The 19,587-nt window shown below is 43.2% G+C and overlaps 1 protein-coding gene across 3 annotated transcripts; it reads right to left on the minus strand.

The window, feature by feature from the left end:
* Positions 1–42: 42 nt before the first annotated feature.
* On the minus strand, positions 43–11,063 carry BECN1 (beclin 1). 3 transcript variants are annotated; one of them, XM_061144092.1, is made up of 12 exons: positions 10,928–11,063; positions 10,534–10,662; positions 8,594–8,661; positions 7,424–7,482; positions 6,714–6,804; positions 6,473–6,609; positions 6,118–6,312; positions 4,917–5,063; positions 3,482–3,631; positions 2,539–2,599; positions 1,950–2,092; positions 43–1,234 (listed from the first exon to the last, which is right to left on the minus strand). In XM_061144092.1, the coding sequence occupies exons 2-12, from the start codon at positions 10,658–10,660 to the stop codon at positions 1,066–1,068; spliced, it is 1,347 nt and encodes a 448-aa protein (XP_061000075.1). In that variant the 5' UTR covers positions 10,661–10,662; positions 10,928–11,063; the 3' UTR covers positions 43–1,065. The 3 variants fall into 3 exon arrangements, with proteins under 3 accessions (XP_061000075.1, XP_061000077.1, XP_061000076.1); XM_061144094.1 differs by lacking the exon at positions 3,482–3,631; XM_061144093.1 differs by lacking the exon at positions 10,928–11,063 and having other exon boundaries at positions 6,714–6,860; positions 7,386–7,482; positions 10,534–10,600.
* Positions 11,064–19,587: the final 8,524 nt, after the last annotated feature.

Here is a 19,587-nt window from a genome sequence, read left to right on the forward strand (position 1 = left end):
TATCACACTAAATATGTCAAAGAGCTGGGAGAAGACAGAGGATCAGTGAAATTAGTTTATTTTTGTTTAACAAGGTATTTATGGCTTTTCTTTTAACTGTTCATTTTATTAAGACAGAACCTCAGACATGGAAATTAGTATTAACCAGGGGCTCAAATACTGAGACCATATGGGTGACCCTGACTGAACATCAAGGATGTTGACTTTATTTCCCCTTAAAATTAGTTTAACATCTCTGTTCTGTTATGGAGAGCTACACAAATAGGGCTTTCTCTACAGGTATCTATTTTTCCATTAAGAGTCTTTTTAAAAAACTAACACCCACCTCTACACATATTTCAACAGACTTTCCACATACCTGCACTTGAACTCAATTCTCCCAGAATACAAAGTACTCTATTTTAGTTAAAGAAAAACCCAACAGTGCACCTCTGGGCAGTTATCAGACTGCAGTTGATCTTTTATTACAAATAATTAAATCTCTCCACCAAGGTCTCAAACAGTATCAAACACCATTTCATATCTCTTAACACAGAGCAGAGCAGGCATTCAGTACTAGAACCAAGTAAGAAGTGTTAAATTTCAAGCTTCTGATCACATCACACGGTGACCAAAGCTTGTGTCATTTTCTCATGTTATCCAACTGAGCATCTCACACTTCTTGTCCTCTCAGTGGAGACAAAAGTTTCTAGTTCATGTTCTAAGCGCAGGAAGTTGAGAGAGACAAACTCCAGTGAAAACACATCAATCTCAATTCAACTCAGTTAAAAAAAAAAAAAAAGCAAACTTAAATTATCTGTTTTGAGGGGACAAAAGGAAAGGAAGGCATGGGGTTAAGAGTCAAAACTGTGACAAAGACCAGATGCTATAGATGGCATGTTGTAGTTCTGGAAACTATCTGTTATATGATATTTTAAAATAAAGTGGCTTTTGTGGATTTTTTTCTCTTTTGGTATTGTAAACATATGCTGTTTAATAGTACCCGAATTTAACACTTTCTTTTTTTCCAAACAAAACAAAATTGAAAGCCTTTAAGGCAAACGACCTCCTAAGGAAAAAAGAAAGTCATTTGTTATAAAACTGTGAGGATACCCAAGCAAGACCCCACTTAAGATTCGTCAGCATAAACTTGAGAGCTTTTGTCCACTGTTCCTCCGAGTTAAACTGAGTTTTGATGGAATAGGAGCCACCACTGCCTCCTGTGTCTTCAATTTTGCCTTTCTCCACATCCATCCTGCAGGTGAAAACAGCAGAACTCATTAGTAACTGAGATCCAAGTTAAGTCAGTTCAGGCAAATGGGCAGGGACTTGATCATGGGACCATTCACATCATTTTATCTATTAAAGAACTCTTGGCGAGAAGCGGTAGTGTATTTTGGATTTGCTTGAAAGTCCAGTATCAAGAAGGCTGTCACAAGAGCCTCATTGTGATTGCGGAGCACAGGGACAGGACACACACCCACACAGATGAGAAGCCTGGGGCAGAGGGTGAGTGAGGGGGACAGTGCAGGCATTCCTCACTCATGGGGAGGGGAGGGGGGCAGAAGAAAAGAAATGCTTTGTTTTGGGGTGATGGAAGCAGCTCAGCCCTACTCTCTTAAGTAAGGTGCCCCTCTGTCTCTGGGCTCCTAAAAAATTTGATCAAAGGAAGCATTCCTGTATCTTTCCAAGGGCATAAGGGAAAACCTCCCTGAAACTGGAGAGCAGGCTTGAGCTCTGCACCAAGAAAATCCCTCACACCATCGAAGTCAGCATTTTCTCCAGGGATCAGGTGGTCACACTGTCTTGTTTGCAGTGTTGGATCCATCCTGCCCATCAGTGTCATGGGATTTGACTCCGTTTTCAGCTTTCCCACCATGCGTACTAGTTTTGCTTCCATTCTTACTGTCCCTTCCATTCTGCTCACTTTGGTCCTACTTTAGGTTCATTCAGCACTGAGGAATACTGACCTGTAAGGAAGGCAAAAACGTGTCTCGCCTTTCTCAACTTCTTCTTTGAACTGCTGCACACAGTCCAGGAAAGCCACCATTGCATGGTCAAACTTGTTGTCCCAGAAAAACCGCAGCCCCCCTGAACAGTACAACGGCAGCTCCTGCCCGAGAAGAGAGAACTGGCTGTATTTGTGGCCCAAACACTGGCTACAACAGGCTGCTCCCAATCCAATCCATCTCTCTGCCAGGTTCTGTCTGGATTCCACTGGCAACAGTAACCCTGGGCAAATACCACGCACCCAGAACTGTTTCACCATCACTGAAATGTATCAAACATCTACTGCACAGTGATGCCTTTCTCATCCTGGCACACACATTCTCCTTGGATCCGCCCATATCTCTTCTCAACAAACTGTAAAACTATAATTTTCTCAACAGGCCCCAGAAAGCTAATCCTGAACTAGACAAGCCACTGAACAAGACACTGGCTCATCATGAGATATCTCAGTCTAAGAAATGAAATTATGCTATTATCAAAAGTAAACTATTTTGTTAGGAAGTACAAGGATTCTGTACTGTAGGTGAAAAATGGAACTTCCTAGAGTACCTTAGATTTGTCTGTCAGAGACTCCAGATATGAATGGTTTCCATAGGGAACAAGTCGATACCTAAAATGGAGATGCAGACAGAGATGAATACAGGACTCTTCCTAAAATGATTACTAGGGTGTTATAACCCAGTGATTTTTGGTCTTCAGCTACCCAAAGAAAGTGAAAGTGTTAGTCACTCAGTTGTGTCCAACTCTTTGCGACTCCATGGACTGGGACCCACCAGGCTCCTCTGTCCATGGAATTCTCCAGGCAAGAATATTGGAGTGGGCTGCCACTTCCTTCTCCAGGGGATCTTCCCGACCCAGGGACTGAACTTGGGTCTCCTACATTGCAGGCAGATTCTTTACTGCCTGAGCCACCAGGGAAGCCCAAGCTACCCAAGGACCTCTTTTATTATTTCCACTCCTCATAACCTCCCCATGGGGGCCCCATGTTTAAAAAGTTTTGTTTGGGACTTCCCTGGTGGTCCAGTGGCTAAGACTCCATGCTCCCAATGCAGGGGGACTGGGTTGGATCCCTGGTCAAGGAACTAAATCCCACAGGCTACAATTAAGACCTGGTACAGTCAAATAAATAAATAAACACAAATAAGTATTTTAAAAAAGAAAAAAAAAAAAAACTACATTTATTATATAATTATCTGGGGGCCTTTTATGGATGTATGTTCTGGTTTAGATTTATAAACAGAAATCTGGAGCTTTTTTAGGTTCCGGAGATAGGAAGTTGGGTACCACTGCTTTGGTCATGCAGTTCATGGACTGCTCAATCAGTGGAAAAGGTCTGTGGTGAGGAGAAAACCAGAAGCACAGTCTCCACAGACAATACTCCCTGCTTGCTAGGAGCAAGGGCTCTTGGCGTAGTCAACAGAAGTAACAGGTGGCATATAACACAGATTATATCAAAGACACACCACACTCAACAAAGGACCACCTTTTTTACCTCTGAAATTTCAGACCCATCTTATTGGCCAGGGCGTGGAGCAGCAACACTGTCTGGCCCCAAGCAGCATTAATCTCATTCCATTCCACTGGAACACTGGGCAGCCGACCCAGTCTAAAGTTATTGATTGTACCAAACTGTCCACTATGCCTATAGAAGAACGGCAGGGAAAAATACAGAGAGAATGTAAAACTTGGCAAATTCTGATATTTCCTGTTCTCACCTAAAACCTGGCATAAATCTCTCTCCTTATCTTCAGATTCATATATCCAAGCTCTACCTGGTACTTTAAAATACATACCTAAAGTGTGAGTCATCATCTTTCTCCCTGCTGCTCAGACATCAAAGTAGAAACCTGGGCGTCATCCCTGAATGCTCTCTTTCAGCTCCCTTTTCCCCCAAACCACCAAGCTCTGCTGGTTCTACCTCCTAAACCTCTTGAATCTGTCCTCTTCTCTTCAGACTCAATGCCACGGCTCTCTTTTCATGTTTAGAATCCTCCTGACAAATTTCCTAACCAACAACCTTGCCCTCTTCCCCCAAGTCATTTCTCACACTGCAGGTAAAGCCATCATTTACATATACAACTGTACTTTTGTCACTTTCCTGCCCAAAGCGCTTCAGTGGCTCCCACTGCCTTTTGGATAAAGTCCAAATCCCTTAAGGAGGCTTATAAGATCCTTAAGGAATTGGTAGCACTCCAGTTTCATACCCTGTCCTTCTCTGCTTTATACTCCATCTCCAGTCACAATAAGCTCCTTTCAGTCCAGAAAGTTCAGTGGGAGATTACCACTTCCACTTTCCTCTGCCTCTTTGCACAGGATGTTCTCTCTGCCAGGAACAACCCTCCTCCTCTGCGGACTTAGACTCCATGTCTCAGCTTAAACATCCACTTCCTCTGGGGGAAACGTTCATGCAGCCTCCTCAAATCGGGTGAAGTGCCCTTGTATGTTCCCATAGCACCCTGGGTTCACCAGGACCACGCTGAGTGCCTGTTACCCAGCCATCTCCCCCTCCCCCACGAGACTGCAGCAACCCGGAGGCAGAATCAACATTGCTTGCTGTTGCCCACCCAGTGCTGAGCAGTGTCCACCACATAGCAGATGCTCATCAGATACCAGCTGACATGGATAAAATGTCAAATAAATGAGGAAACAAATGACCCCGGGAGAGGGGGATGAGAAATCAGCATCAGGCAGAGACTCAGATTTTCCTGCGGCTGGAGGGCTCTGATCTTTCCCTCTCCTTGGAGAATGGGAGTCACCAAGCTCTAGAATCTCATTCCCCTGATTGTGAAATGGATGAAGCCTAGATGGGGTGAAAATGACATGGACTACTATTTCATGGGAGGTGGGCACCCTGGCTTAGTGGTCAACAGCTAACATTCAGATATACAGTGCTTCCCAGATGCCCCTCACCCTCCAGCCCTTCTTACCAAATGTGGAAGGTTGCATTAAAGACGTTGGTTTTCTTCAGCTTGTCCAGCTGCATCTGGGCATAACGCATCTGGTTTTCTACACTCTTCAGCTCATCATCCAGTTCTAGCTGTTGTCTTTTAAATTCACTGTATTCCCTTTGATACCTGTGAACAGACAAGGTGGTCATTAAAGGCTGTTAGTTTGGGGGCTAAAATTTCTCTCCCACCACTCCTCTCAAAGACTTCTTCTAGTGATTATGATCACTTCTAGTTGCAGCACCTTGTACATTTGGCATAGATCTCACTCAAAGGAGCACAGTTCCCCTACATGTTTTGCCTGGGAGGGACAGAAATGTCCCAAATTCCAGCTGCTCACATGCAAAAAAGAGGAGGAAGACAGAATGCTCCCAAACCAGGACCAGATACTTCTTGGACTTCTGGTCTTTTCCAGAAACAAGGTTAGTCAATGGTGGTTTCTTCCCTGAAATGGTCTGATTGTCTATCACTTCACTTCTACATGCCTATTGTCCTTTAAATGGTTAGTGTACATCATTTCTAATGGAACTTGTTACACTACCCCATGAAAAATTTAACTTTTTTTCAGTCCTCCATTCCCCCACTTTCAGTCTCCTCCACTAGACAGAGGGTTCTCTCAAGTTAAGAATACCAATGAAGGACTTCTTTGGAGGTCCACTGGCTAAGACTCCGAGCTCCCAATGCAGAGGGCCCAGGTTCAATCCTTGGTCAGGGAACTAGATTCCACATGCTACAACAAAGATCAAGGATCCCATGAGCTGCAGCTAAGACCTAGCACAGCCAAATAAATTAATATTTTAAAAAAAGAGCACCAGTGAATTTTGAGCTGGAAGAGAATGAAAGTAGGCCAACACACTTAACCTTCCAGAGGAGGATGTGGGATTCAGTGGCTGACTCATCCAAATGTTCCCTACAGGACAGAGCTGTCACTAGAGGCCTGGTTCCCGGCTCTCCAAAAGCACTGGACAAAACCAATGCTTTTGTCACGTAACCATGCTGACTCTTCCTACATAAGCCTCCCAACCAACATCGAGAAACAGGGCCTGGAAATGCAGGGTCTAGAGCAGACATGCTACTGAATGCCGACTGCTGTTTACAAACTAATCAGACACATTCGGCTGTGAGCCATTTCCTCCCCCGGAGCCTTGAGGCAGGAAGATGGAAGAACAGGGTGATCACTCACTGAGCTTCCTCCTGATCCAACCTCTCAGCCTCAGCTTGGACCTTCTCGAGATTTTCCGCCACTATCTTCCGGTTCTTTTCCACGTCTTCCAGCTCTTGGATCAGCCTCTCCTCCTCTAATGCCAGCTCTTTTAGCTCTAATCCAAGCTGTTCGCTGTCATCTTCATTCATTTGCTGTAAGATCTCCAAACAGCGTCTGCCAAGGACATAGTCGGAGAAGGCTTATGGGAGGGAACCTGTTATTCCATTACCCTGCATGAAGCACAGCTCTTGGGTGAGGGTTGTACAGCCCCAGAGCAGTGAGCACTCCAAGACTCAGAGCCCTGTTCCTGGGCCCAGGCCCTGGATGCACTCACTTGTAGTTCTGACATTCATTTTCAGTGACGTTGAGCTGAGTGTCCAGCTGGTCTAAGAGAGTGTCTGTGCATTCCTCACACAGGGGGTGATCCACATCTGTCTGGCCTGACATGATGTCAAAAAGGTCCCCAGTGACCTGGAAGGAGAGGAGAGTCAGGGTAAGGCCTGGTTCATGTCACCTGCCTGGAGATCCCCCTACCAGCCAGCCCATTGCAAGACACTGGCACGAGGCAGACTTGCCTTTAGTCTTCGGCTGAGGTTCTCCATGGTGCCGCCATCGGATGCCTCCCCAATCAGAGTGAAGCTGTTGGCACTTTCTGTGGACATCATCCTGCAGACAGCCCCCCGCCCACGGGCCACATGAGGGAGCAGAGAGGCCTCCTCCACCTATATGCAATGCTGGTGGCAGAGACTCTCAAGCACCAGCTGAGGGGCCTCAAGGCGCATACCCACCCCTAGCCCGACTGACCTCCCAAGGATACCTCTCTCCCAAGGGAAGGCCATGCTGATCTTCCACAGGGGCACTCAGCATAAGGCTGGCCTGGATAGACTAAGGAGGGAGAGGGGGCATCAAAAACGGCTGTGTGTGTGTGTCTATAGTAAAAAGGAAGGAGAATCAGGAGAGACCATTTCTTACATGCATCAATAACTAAGAACCTGAACATCTAACATTTGTTATCCTAAAAGTTTTCAAGGGCTCATCTCTTCCATTAGTCAATCACACTCAACTTTTCTTAATTCTTCATCATGAGGGCTACTGTTCCTTCCCACTGTGTGAATGGCTACAGGAAAAAAACCAATATGGAAGGTGATGGGCCAGGTGTAAGGGACAGTGTCTTTTCTAGTAGAGTGAAAGGCTAGGTGATGATTCATCTCCATCACAATTTTGGGTTCAATTAAAATTCTACTGGCCTTTGGCAAGGAACAGGGGGCTGAGGAGTAGTAGGCACCTGGCTGGGGGGATGAATCTGCGAGAGACACCATCCTGGCGAGTTTCAATAAATGGCTCCTGGGAAGGAAATAAGAAGTCATCAGAATTCTAGCAGCTTTTGAGATGGAGTCTATTTTCCCAATGGCCTCAGAACTATTTGGCTTTACCCACGACTGATAACCACAAGACTTGAGAAACAAGAGACTTAAGATATGGATTTTCTAGCCAATCCTTGAATACATGCACTAAAAAAGGACCCCTGGTACAAATAAACCCCAAGTCCCATTTGACTTTTTTGTGGGAAACAGCATTTCCTAGCTATGTTGTACTCTGTTATATTTGCATTTTCTCAACACTTACTAGTTGGGTTAGGGGAGAGAATGCCCTTCAGGGGTTCCCAACCTTTTTGGCACGAGGGACGAGTTTCGTGGAAGACAATTATTCCACAAACCAGGGCAGGGGGGAGGGGTAGTTCAAGTGCATTATGTTTACTGCACACTTTATTTTTACTGTTTTTACATCAGTTCCACCTCAGATGATCAAGCATTAGATCCTGGAGGTTGGAGACTCCTGCCCTAAATCATGGCACAAGGGAAAAGCCAGAGCAGACTGCAATGAAGTCTTCCATGCATAAAACAAAGTAGATTCTTTGTTTTTCATACTTTGATATAATTTGTATGTGACCAAAGTCTTATCTTTGACAATGAAAATCATCACTCAACACAGTTTAAAAAAAATGACATGTTCTCTAACACCAACAACCCTTCAACACAGTTTTAAAAAAAAGACATGTTCTCAAACACTGACAACCCTTTCTACCTAGTGTAATCACACAATTCTATGTCCAAACCTAGATACTTTTAAGACTAGAGAGGAGTGGATATTAATAATGAGCTATGACAACAGGTATGAACCAGGTAAGACCTGGACACACAGGTCATCATCCCACCTCCCACCTAAAATAGATTATAATTCTACTCCAAATAAAGCAGAGTCTCTCTTCACATTTTTGAATGGATGCCTCGTTCAGCAACCCTGTGACCGCAGGAGTACTTCTGTGTCTTCAGTGATCCACAGTGGCCTGGCTATGTAGAATGTCTCTTGTTAACCAGAGATTCCACATATCTGGGGGCTCCAGGAGCACCAAGGACCCTGCGGAAACCCACTTTGTATTCCAGTGTTTTCATACCTCTCCTGAGTTAGCCTCTTCCTCCTGGGTCTCTCCTGGTTTCAGCTGGGCTGTGGCAAGTAATGGAGCTAAGAGCAAGGGAAACATTGAATCTTTCAGAAAGTCTTCTCAGAGGAGCATGTACGAAAGGATAAGAATCAAAATATCCTCCACCTTTTTCTTGGAGTAGAATTTACAAAAAAAAGGATCTGTTTTCTTCTTCTTATAGCCATTAAATCAGATTAAAGGATTATTAAAGTTTTTCCAGTATAATGGTATGATTAGGTCTTTAAAGAGACATCTTACCTCTCAAAAATACTTAATAAAATATTAATGATGTTTATATGTTTGGGATTTGCTTCAAAATCATTTGGGGCTGTAGGTGAAACATGGTTAAATGTGCGTGGATAATCATTGAAGCTTGGTGATGAGTATACAGAGGTTCATTATAAACTTGGATGTTTTCCATAACAAAAGTTAACATCTTCTTTCCCCCAGAATAAGTGGGAAGGAACATGAAAGGAAGATGAAACTTCCTTTCCTGGAACTAAGATCCAGGAAGATGAAAGCTCTCTACATAGCAATGGAGATCTAAGTTACATGGGTATACATTTGTCAAAAACATACAGCTAAGGGTAATTCACTGGCAGTCCAGTGGTTAGGACTCCACACTCTCACTGCCAAGGGTCCAGGTTCAATCCCTGGTTGGGGAACCAGGATCCCACATCCCACAAGCTGTGCATCATGGCCCCCCCAAAAAGCTAAGATATGTAATATATAAATCTTGACAATTAGGGACCTCCCTGGGGGTCCAGTAGTTAAGACTCTGAGTTTCCACTATAGGGGGCAGAGATTCCATCCCTGGCTGGGGAACTAAGATTCCACATGCCAGGGGGTACAGGCAAAAAAAAAAAAAAAATCTTGACAATTAAAAACTGTCAGTGTATGAAAATTTACCTTTAAAAAAATGAGGTAAAAAGCAAAATACCTGAGTGGATATAGGAGGTGAATGTAGGTATAGAGGAAACAAGAATGGTTGAGTGTAGCTAATTGTTGAAGCTGAATGATGGACACAAGCGAGTTCACTATGCTATTCTCTTGATTTTATGTTTGAAATTTTCCATATTAAAAATTTCCCATATTATAGTTAATTCCCCTCAGAAAAGAGAAATCAGGCATTGATAATAATAGTAAATATTTGCTGAGTACTTTTCCCTGGCATATTCTTAAGTATTCATGGTCTCTGTCATATTTGATCTTTACAAGTACCTTGAGGTTGTTTTACATTTTACAGATAAAGGAAATAAAAAAAAATCTGGGCCTAGAAACTAAAAATTGGGTGAAGTAACTTGCAAGAAGTCATTCTGCTAGTAAACGACAGCCAGAATTTAAATTCAAGCAGAGTGACTTTAGGTCCATGAGCTTACTTTAACTGTTTATTCAGTCTTTTCCTTTTTCCTAGCTTCATCTCACTTCTTGGGAATTTGGGACTCTATTCCTCTACTTTCCTCTACTTATCAGCCATTGGCTTCTGGGTAAGTCATTTAACCTGAGTTTCAATTCCTCATGGATGAAATGATAAATTTTTAGTACTCCTATGCATAGGGGAGTTAAAACTGCACTACTCCACAGAGGTTAAAAGGAATGCATGCAATGCACTTGGTATATGGCAAGTCCTCCATAATTGCCGTTTATTTTTACATAAACAGAATCCTTTACTCTGAAACAGCAGAAGCAGAAAACTAAGGACCTTTCCTTGTTATAGAAAGCTCTCAGAAGCACATAGTGTCAGAACTCTTTTATGTTCTCGATGAGAAAACAAGGAACCAGAGAGAGGAAACAACTTCCGAGGCTCAGAAGGCTTGTTTGTGGCAGGCTATATGTAGTCCTTAAGACCTTCATCTCCAAAGCTGCCCACTTTGAACGATCTTGATCACCCTCTTTCCAAGTGCCTCGCTGACCTGTGAGCTCCTGGATGGTGACACGGTCCAGGATCTTGAAGCTCGTGTCCAGTTTCAGAGGCTGGCTGCACCGCTGACACACGAAGCTCACCTGCATGGTGCTGCTGGATGTCTTAGACCCCTCCATCCCTGCGGCGGTGGAAAGGAGACGACGTTAGGAAGAACAGGCGCCCCTGAACCCCGGGTTCGGAGCTCCCACCTGACTTGCTGTTGTGGTGAAGGGGTAAAAATCCCCACCTGCACCTTTCCCTGTAGGAACGGTAGGATACCAGGCGGACCTGCTTCCGGGGCTGACCCGGCAAAGGCAGTTTACAGCCCAAAGTCAGGGAGGGTCTGCAATAGGGGTTCCCAGGTCCCCTTCGAAAGTAGCCGTCCAGCCCCCAACGCTTTTCACCTCGGGACCCGGAGCCCGCCACCCTGATCCGGTCTACCGCGGGGGTACCGCGGCCTCGGGTCTGTCTGCGAGCGGGACTTCCAAGACTGCCATTGCCCAGCCTTCAGCTACTTCCCGGTCTGCCGGGGGAGGACTTCCGCCGGGACCGGACTTGACGTCACGATGACAGCCGCGCCTCAGGGGCTCAGTCACGGTCCATCCGCTTCCGCGTGGCTGCGACCTCTAGAGGCTGAGCTGGGAAAGGCGGCAGGCGTCGGCCTGGGGGGTTGGTGTTGCGAGCGGAAGTGGCGCGACTCAGTTGGGATGGAGTCGCGAAAGACTCTGGTACAACTTAGCGAATAAACAAACAACCCCTGGACACGCCACCATTTTCGAATTCAGTGACTTTTCTTCAGAATTGTCACTTCTAAGCGGAGCCACTCTGGTTATTCACTGCGGTATCAATTTTTAAAATTTCTCATTGGGAGAACTGGGCGTTTTTTTGAAACGCTTGAGAAAGAGGTAGACACTTGGAAGGGCAAGTGAGGAGGTAAACCTTGTTGTGTTTCGTTGTATATTTTAAAGTTTCAGTTATGATAAGGGAAACTCCAACACTTTAGATATTGAAATATAAAGTTTTAAAACTAAAACATTTTTGTGTTGGTGCAAGAGTATCCATGGAAGAGAATAAAGTTCAAATATAGACCATGTATGCGGTGGGGGGGGGGGGGGGGGGGGTGGGGGGGCGGGGAGGACGGATTTAGTGGGTGATAAAGCTAGTGTTTAAAATTAGTGGGGATGTGATCTACTTAATAAGTGATAAGTGGGGCCAGAGAGCCATGTAAATGGTAGTGAGCTAAATTTTCTACTTCACTGTTTACACCAAAAGAAGTTCCAAGTTAGTCACAAATTTAAGCGTCAAAAATACGATTGAATTCCCTGGCAGTCCAGTCGTTAGCACTACAAGCTTTCATTGCTGAGGGCCCCAGTTCAGTCCCTGATGGGGGAACTAAAAATCCCACAAGCCCTGTGGCAAAAAAACAAAACAATGGTTAAAGGTATTAGATGAAAGCATGAGTGAATATTTTTTATAGTCTTGAAGTTGAGAAGGGCTGTCTAAGCATGACATGAAAATCAGAATTAAAAAGGAAAATACTGACTTTTACTCCTTAGAAATTAAAACTTTCTGGATCTCCCTGTCCTTTTACTGGTCAAAACTCCACACTCTCAAGGCAGGGGGCTTGCTCCCTGGTTGGGGAAGATTCTCCATGTTGGTGTGGTGTGGCCAAGAATGAAAATGAAATGAAAACTTTCTGAACTATCAAAGACACTGTAAAAAAAATTTGTGAAAAGAAAATGTGGAAAATAGTTGTGTCTCATAAGAAAGAAGGTAAATTTCTTTGATATACAGAACTCTGTTCAATCAATAAAAAATACCCATGGGCCAGTAATGAAATGGGCAAATAATGTGAAAAAGCTCACAGAAAAACAAATGGTTGATTAAAAAAAATGAAAGATATTTCATTTTACTAGTAATAGTGGAAATAAAACTGAAGTCAGGCAGCTTTCCTCATTTAAGAGATTGGTAAAGGCTGAACTAGTTGAAATTAAAAGACGCTTACTCCTTGGAAGGAAAGTTATGACCAACCTAGACAGCATATTAAAAAGCAGAGACATTACTTTGTCAACAAAGGTCCGTCTAGTCAAGGCTATGGTTTTTCCGGTAGTCATGTATGGATGTGAGAGTTGGACTATAAAGAAAGCTGAGCGCCGAAGAATTGATGCTTTTGAACTGTGGTGTTGGAGAAGACTCTTGAGAGTCCCTTGGACTGCAAGGAGATCCAACCAGTCCATCCTAAAGGACATTGGTCCTGGGTGTTCATTGGAAGGACTGATGTTGAAGCTGAAACTCCAATACTTTGGCCACCTGATGCGAAGAGCTGACTCATCTGAAAAGACCCTGATGCTGGGAAAGATTGAGGGCAGGAGGAGAAGGGGATGACAGGATAAGATGGTTGGATGGTATCACCGACTCAATGGACATGGGTTTGGGTAGACTCTGGGAGTTGGTGATGGACAGGGAGGCCTGGCGTGCTGCGGTTCATGGGGTCGCAAAGAGTTGGACACGAGTGAGCGACTGAACTGAACTGAGCTAGTTGATAACATCATGTATTGATGAGCATATGGGGAACTCTATGTATAAACTAGTATAGTCTTTTTGGAGGACAATTTGGGAATGTCTTTAAAAAATTTAAATGTTGAAATTCTTTGATTCATAAAATTTCTTTCTAAGAATTTTCCTAATAGATAATACAAGTGATCAAATACACATGTACAATAAAGTTCACGGCTAAATTTCCTTCAGTAATAGGGATTGTTTAGATAAATTATGGTATTACTCATTCAGCAGAATACTGTGCGTGCTCAGTAGCGCAGTTGTGTCTGACTCTTTGCAGCCCCATGCGACCATTAAAAAGAATGGAATAACTTGCTTTTTCCTTGGTTCCTTTGGCTACTTTCAGAATGGTCTGAAGAAGGGCAAGAGTAGAAGCAGGGAGACCACCTGGGAGGTTTTGCATGAACTGAGGCAAGAGATGATTATCAGTTAAATAAGAAAGGTCATAGGCAGTAAACATGATATAATTCCGTTTGTATAAAAAATAATGTGGTACATAATATGACATATGTTATAGGAAATGATATTCAGCAAACAGTGTCTTTCACTAAACAACAGGACAGAGATTTTTACTTAATACAAATTTGTACTGTTAGTTTTTTTGACAATGAGCCTATAATTCATTTACAGCAAAATTAAACTTTTACAGAAAGATAATATAACAATACAGGAAGTTGGGGCAATAGTGTCATAGAATTACCCATAATCTCACCACACTCTAAGTTTTATGTTTTGCATTGTGATGTTTCTTCCCTGTGTATTTTATTTTTGTTTTAGTCACTCATTTTATTTTTTTTTTAACTTTTTATTTTCTGTTGGGATATAGCTGATTAGCAATGTTGTGATAGTTTCAGGTGAACAGCTAAGGGACTCAGCAGTACATAGACATGTATCCATTCTCCCCCAAATGCGTCTCCCATCCAGGCTGCCACATAAGATTGAGCAGAGTTCCCTGTGCTAGACAGTAGATCCTTGTTAGTTATCCATTTTATTTATTTATTTATTTTTTAGTTATCCATTTTAAACATAGCAGTGTGTACATGTCCATCCCTAACTTGCTAACTATCCCCTCCCCCGCGCCCCCCCCCCCCCACCCCCGCCGCAACCATAAATTCCTTCTCTAAGTCTGTGTCACTGTGTATTTTAACAAAGTGAAGTGAAGTGAAAGTGAAGTCACTCAGTCGTGTCCAACTCTTTGCAACCCCATGGACTGTAGCCTACCAGGTTCCTCCGTCCATGGGATTTTCCAGGCAAGAATACTGGAGTGGGTTGCCATTTCCTTCTCCAGTTTTAACAAAGCTGTATTTATATTTGTAATCTATATGCAATTTTTGTATCCTGCTTTTAAAATTCAGTGTTACATAATAAGTATTTTCCCCTGTTGTTACAAAGATTTTGTAATTGTCACTCTCATGACTGCATTACCTGAGTGCTACCTTAATGTGTTTCTTTGTTGCACTGCTTCCAGTTTTGGTGGTTACAATGATGCTGCAGTGAAAAGGTGACTGCTTCCTAAAACTAGAATCTCACCACTGAGATTACTGAATTTGGCTATTTCATGTCTCTTGATTAACATTAGCAATTGTTTTCCAAAGTGGTTTCATATATGTATATTCTACCTCCAGTAAGGTTTGAGAGAGCCTGTTTCAAGATGCCCTGGCCAGGAGCAGCTATCATATATCAATAGTTGAGGAACAAGGGCAAAAAAATTGGTACTTTCTTGTTATTTTAGTAGACATCATTGGTTACTTATAAATATTGACTCTTTTGTGAAACTTGTGTTCTTTGTTCATTTGTCTACTAGGTTCTTAATAACTAAGGTATTTTCCAGATGTGCAGATGTTTTACATTTTTATGAAGTCAAATCAGCTTTTTTTCTTGATGATTTATATTGCTTGAAAGCTGTTCCCACTTTCAGAAGTGACTCTCTTAGTATTTTAAATGTGTATGCCCTCCTATAATTAGCATCAGACATAATATGTGGGACTAGGTTGCTTTTCTCCTGGTATTGCTAACCAGTCAGAGATGGTCTTTACAATCCTTATTCCTTGGATCTTTCAGTATGAAACTCCCTCTAGAGGAGTTGAGTGGAATCATCCCCAAAGGATTCTCAAGTAAGACTGGTGTAATTGATTCATAAGTCACTAATTGATTAGTCACTAATCCGTGTCTGACTCTTTGTGACCCCATGCACTGTAGCCAGCCAGGCTCCTCTGCCCATGGAATTCTCCAGGTGAGGATACTGGAGTGGGTAGCTATTTCCTTTCTTCTGGGGAATCTCTCTTCCCAACCCAGGGATCAAACCTGGGACTCCTGTGTTGCAGGTGGACTCTTTACCGTCTGAGCCAACAGTGGCCGAATCATAGTTGTATTCAGTACATTTCTTCCTGTATGGCTGCCACTAACACCATCTCAGAAAGATGTAGATACGTAAAGGGCTTCTGGAGAGGGAGGGCTTCTAGAGATTACAGCTGTGGGTTTGGAGGTCTGTCTTTGTCATTCACCAACCCTGACCTTGAGCAAGTTACTCAACCACTCTGGACCTTGTTTTCTTATTTGTAAAATGAGAATAATAGGGAATTCCCTGGTGGTCTGATGGTTAGAACTCTGCATATCCACTGCAGGGAGCAGAGGTTCCATCTCTGGTTGGGGAACTAAGATCCCGCATGCTGTGCAGTGTGGCCAAAAAAAAAAAAAAAAAAACGAGAATGATAGTGTATGTCACATAGGGTAGTGATGTGATGATTAAATGAGCTAATAATATGAAGCACAAAGAACAACATCCAGCACATAGTAAGCTCTCTGCTCTGCTGTTTGGAGAATACGTGACAATCAGTAGGTGTAGTACCTGAGGAACTGAATATTCAACAACATAACATAGGTCATAAATTCAACAAATATGTATATTTAACAAATATATTTATTGAAGGCCTACTATGTGCCAGTCACTCGTCTAGGTCTGGGAGGATACACTGGTGAACTACTCTAACAGTTTATATTCTTGAAAAGAGAACTGGACAATAAACATGTAAACCAATGAGTACGGTAACTTCAGATAATGGCAGGTGTTATGGGTGGAACTTGCCCCAGAAGATATTGAAATTTGAAGATACTGAAGTCCTAAGCCCCAGTACGTGTGAATGTGACCTTATGTGGAAACAGGATCTTCGCATATGATCAAGTTAATGAGGTCATTAGGTCATTAATCCAGTATGACTGGTTGTCCTTAAAAAAGGCGGGGGGGTGTCAATGTGGACACAGAGATGGACATACACAGAGGAAAGACATGTGAAGAGGCACAGGGAGAAGATGGTTGTCTCCAAGCCAAGGAACACTTGAGACTCTCAGGAGCGCCCATGTGACTTTTGTGGACATGAATTTAAAATAAAATCAGTCATCAGTGATCACGGATTCATAAGCACCCAGGAATGAAAAGAGTTTGTTAAATATAGTGGTGCCCTCAGCAATTGTTCACTGAATAAATAAACAAATGAGTGCCTATTACTTAAAACATTTGGATAAAGGAGGAGGAAAAGAAAGAAAAAAGGAATGTGTACCTCTCTTCTTATGGGGCTTTCCTGGTGGCTCAGGCGGTAAGGAATCTGCCTGCAGTGCAGGAGACCCGGGTTCCATCCCTGGGTTGGGAAGATCCCCTGGAGAAGGGAATGGTTACCCACTCCAGTATTCTTGCTTGGAGAATTCCATGGACAGAGGGGCCTGACAGGCTACAGTCCATGGGGTTGCAAAGAGTCGGACACCACTAAGCGACTAACATTCTACTTGAAGAAAACAAAACACAATTATTTGAAAACAAAGCCATATTTCAATAAGCACAAACATATTAAGCTTCTAAGCTGAAGTTAGTAATTCTGAAAGAAATGCAGGGTAACGGCTCACTTAAAATAGGATGTAGTTAATTTGAGAATGCATTCCTGAAATTAAATTCCAGATCAGAGTTCAAAAGTTACTAGGAACAAGTGTTAACAGAAAGGAGAGGTAAAAAGGGGGAAACTGTTAGATGTTAATAAGCAAGATGGTGGGACTTCCTTGGTGGGCCAGTGGTTAAGAATCTGCCTCGATGTATAGCACATGGAACTCTTGCTCAATGTTATGTGGCAGCCTGAGTGGGAGGGGAGTTTGCGGGAGAAGGGATCCGTGGATATATATTGCTGAGTCCCTTCGCTGTTCACCTGAAATTAGCGCAAGGAATCTGCCTTGCAATGCAGGGGACTTGGATTTGATTCCTGGTCGGGGAACTAAGATCCTGTATTCCTCAGAGCAACTGAGCGCCTGCAACTAAAGTGACTGGAGTGTCTTTGCACCGAAATGAAAGATCCTGCATGCTACAATGAAGATCCCACATGCCACAACTAAGACTGGACACAGCCAAATAAATAACATATTTTTTTAAAATTAGTAAGAATGGTAGTATGGGCCATGTTGTAAGTGGTCTTGAATAAGTGGAAAAGGACTTTGAGTCTGAAAGTGGGGATGAGGATAATTGTATAGTTTAAGGAGTAACCTCTTCATGCTAAGCATGAACAGTTAGCTTATCTGATAACGGCTACTATTTATCAAGTGCCTGCCTGTGTCCATAACAAACCTACTAAATTACATACTATCTATTAGTAACATTTAAAGTTACATTTTACAAATGAGGGAATTGAGACTCACCATTTCAATACTTTACCCAAGATATGACAGTTAGGAAGGACTGATGCTGAAGCTGAAGCTCCAATACTTTGGCCACCTGATGTGAAGAGCCCACTCATTGGAAAAGACCCTGATACTGGGAAAGATTGAGGACAGGAGAAGTGGGCAACAGAGGATGAGATGGTTGGATGGCATCACCGACTCAATGGATATGAGTTTCAGCAAACTCCGGAAGATAGTGAAAGATAGGGAAGCCTGGAGTGCTGCAGTCCATGGAGTCTCAGAGTCAAACGAGACTGAACGACTGAACAACAACAAAGGAGCTGAGGCTCCTGATTTGAAGGCAGGTTTCTCTGATTCCAAAGGCCACAGTCAGTCACCTTTCATTAAACTGTGTATTCCCACCATCTCCCTTGCTCTTTCCCCCCTCCCCCCATCTCCCTTGCTGTTAACACAGAGGTGTGCCCAGGATAAAATATAAATCAGATAACCTGCCTTTGTACTTAAACCAAATTGTTTCCTAACAACCCTCCCCGCCCCACTCCCAGCCCCAGGTTACTAACTAGTCTGTCAGTTTCTTCAACTGGGATATCTCTGGCGGTCCAGTAGCTAGTACTCTGTGTTTCCACTACAGGGGACCCGGGTTTGATCTCTGATCTCAGGAAAGATCATGCATGGCATGAAGTGCAGCCAAAAAAAAATCAGTAAAATGAAAAATAAATGTGCTTAAATTTTTTTTCAACTAGACCACCTCTTTCCTTCCCCAGAGCATTTGCCTGTGCTGCACCCATACCTTTGAAGGCTCTTCTTCTCACTCTTCTCAAGCTAACCCCTTTACATCCTTGAGATTTGAGCTTAATTGTTACTTCATCTGAGAGGACTTTCTTGGCCATTTTATCTAAAATAGACCCCTGGTATTCTCTATGTCGGCCATATTCCCCCTAACATTTATCAGATTTTGCAATTATGTTGTCAGTTTCTGATCTTTCTGATCTCTTTCCCCAGTATGAAGTCCCATTAGACCAGTGAACTTGAGTTTTGTTTACCTTTGATTTCTCAGAACTGTGCTGTTGGGGAAGCCACTAAACACATAAGGTTACTGAGTACTGCAAACCTGGCTCCTCTGAATTGAGGTGTGCAAGTAAGCATAAAATTCATACTGAATTTCAAAGACTTGGTATGAGACAAGAATGTACAAGATCACATTGATTTTTTTTATATTGGTTACACGATGAAATATTTGGATAAATGGTTAAATATATGATTAAAACGAACTTCACTGGTTTTACTTTTTAAGGTGGCTATCAAAAGACATTTAACTTATATAAGTGAGTCACATTATTTCTAGCCTCTACATTGCTGTCCCAGAGCCTAGTCCATTTTAGGGTGAAATAACCAACGTTAAGAGAGACCTTATGAATGGGTGAGTTAAGAGTTATAGTCTCTGCCTTCCATGAGAAAAATGGATACAGCACTGCCCTAAAAGGAGATCTGAGTTCTGGTCTTGGATTTTCTGGAATCACCGTGTAGCCTCGACAAGCACTACCTGACTCTGGGCATCAATTTGTCCATCCATCAGGCAGTTGGTCTCTGAGATCTGGAAGTGTAGGAGAATAAGTGGTTAAGTGGCAGAGAAAAGTAGGGAAGCCTGGTGCAATAGGATTTCTGTTAGGTTCCAGTCTAACGCTACAGCTTCGGCCAAGAGTAGGAGTCAGTGCGCATAACAGACTAGATGCCCAGAACAGACTAGACGCCCAGAACCCAGCACTGGGACAGCCAGCTTCCTTGGGCCGACGTCACTGGAGCGCGACGGCATCGTCGGTCGGGTCCCCGCTCGAGACGGGGCAGCGGC

This window comes from Dama dama, chromosome 5 (genome assembly GCF_033118175.1).
Source record: "Dama dama isolate Ldn47 chromosome 5, ASM3311817v1, whole genome shotgun sequence".
Lineage (NCBI taxonomy): Eukaryota > Metazoa > Chordata > Mammalia > Artiodactyla > Cervidae > Dama > Dama dama.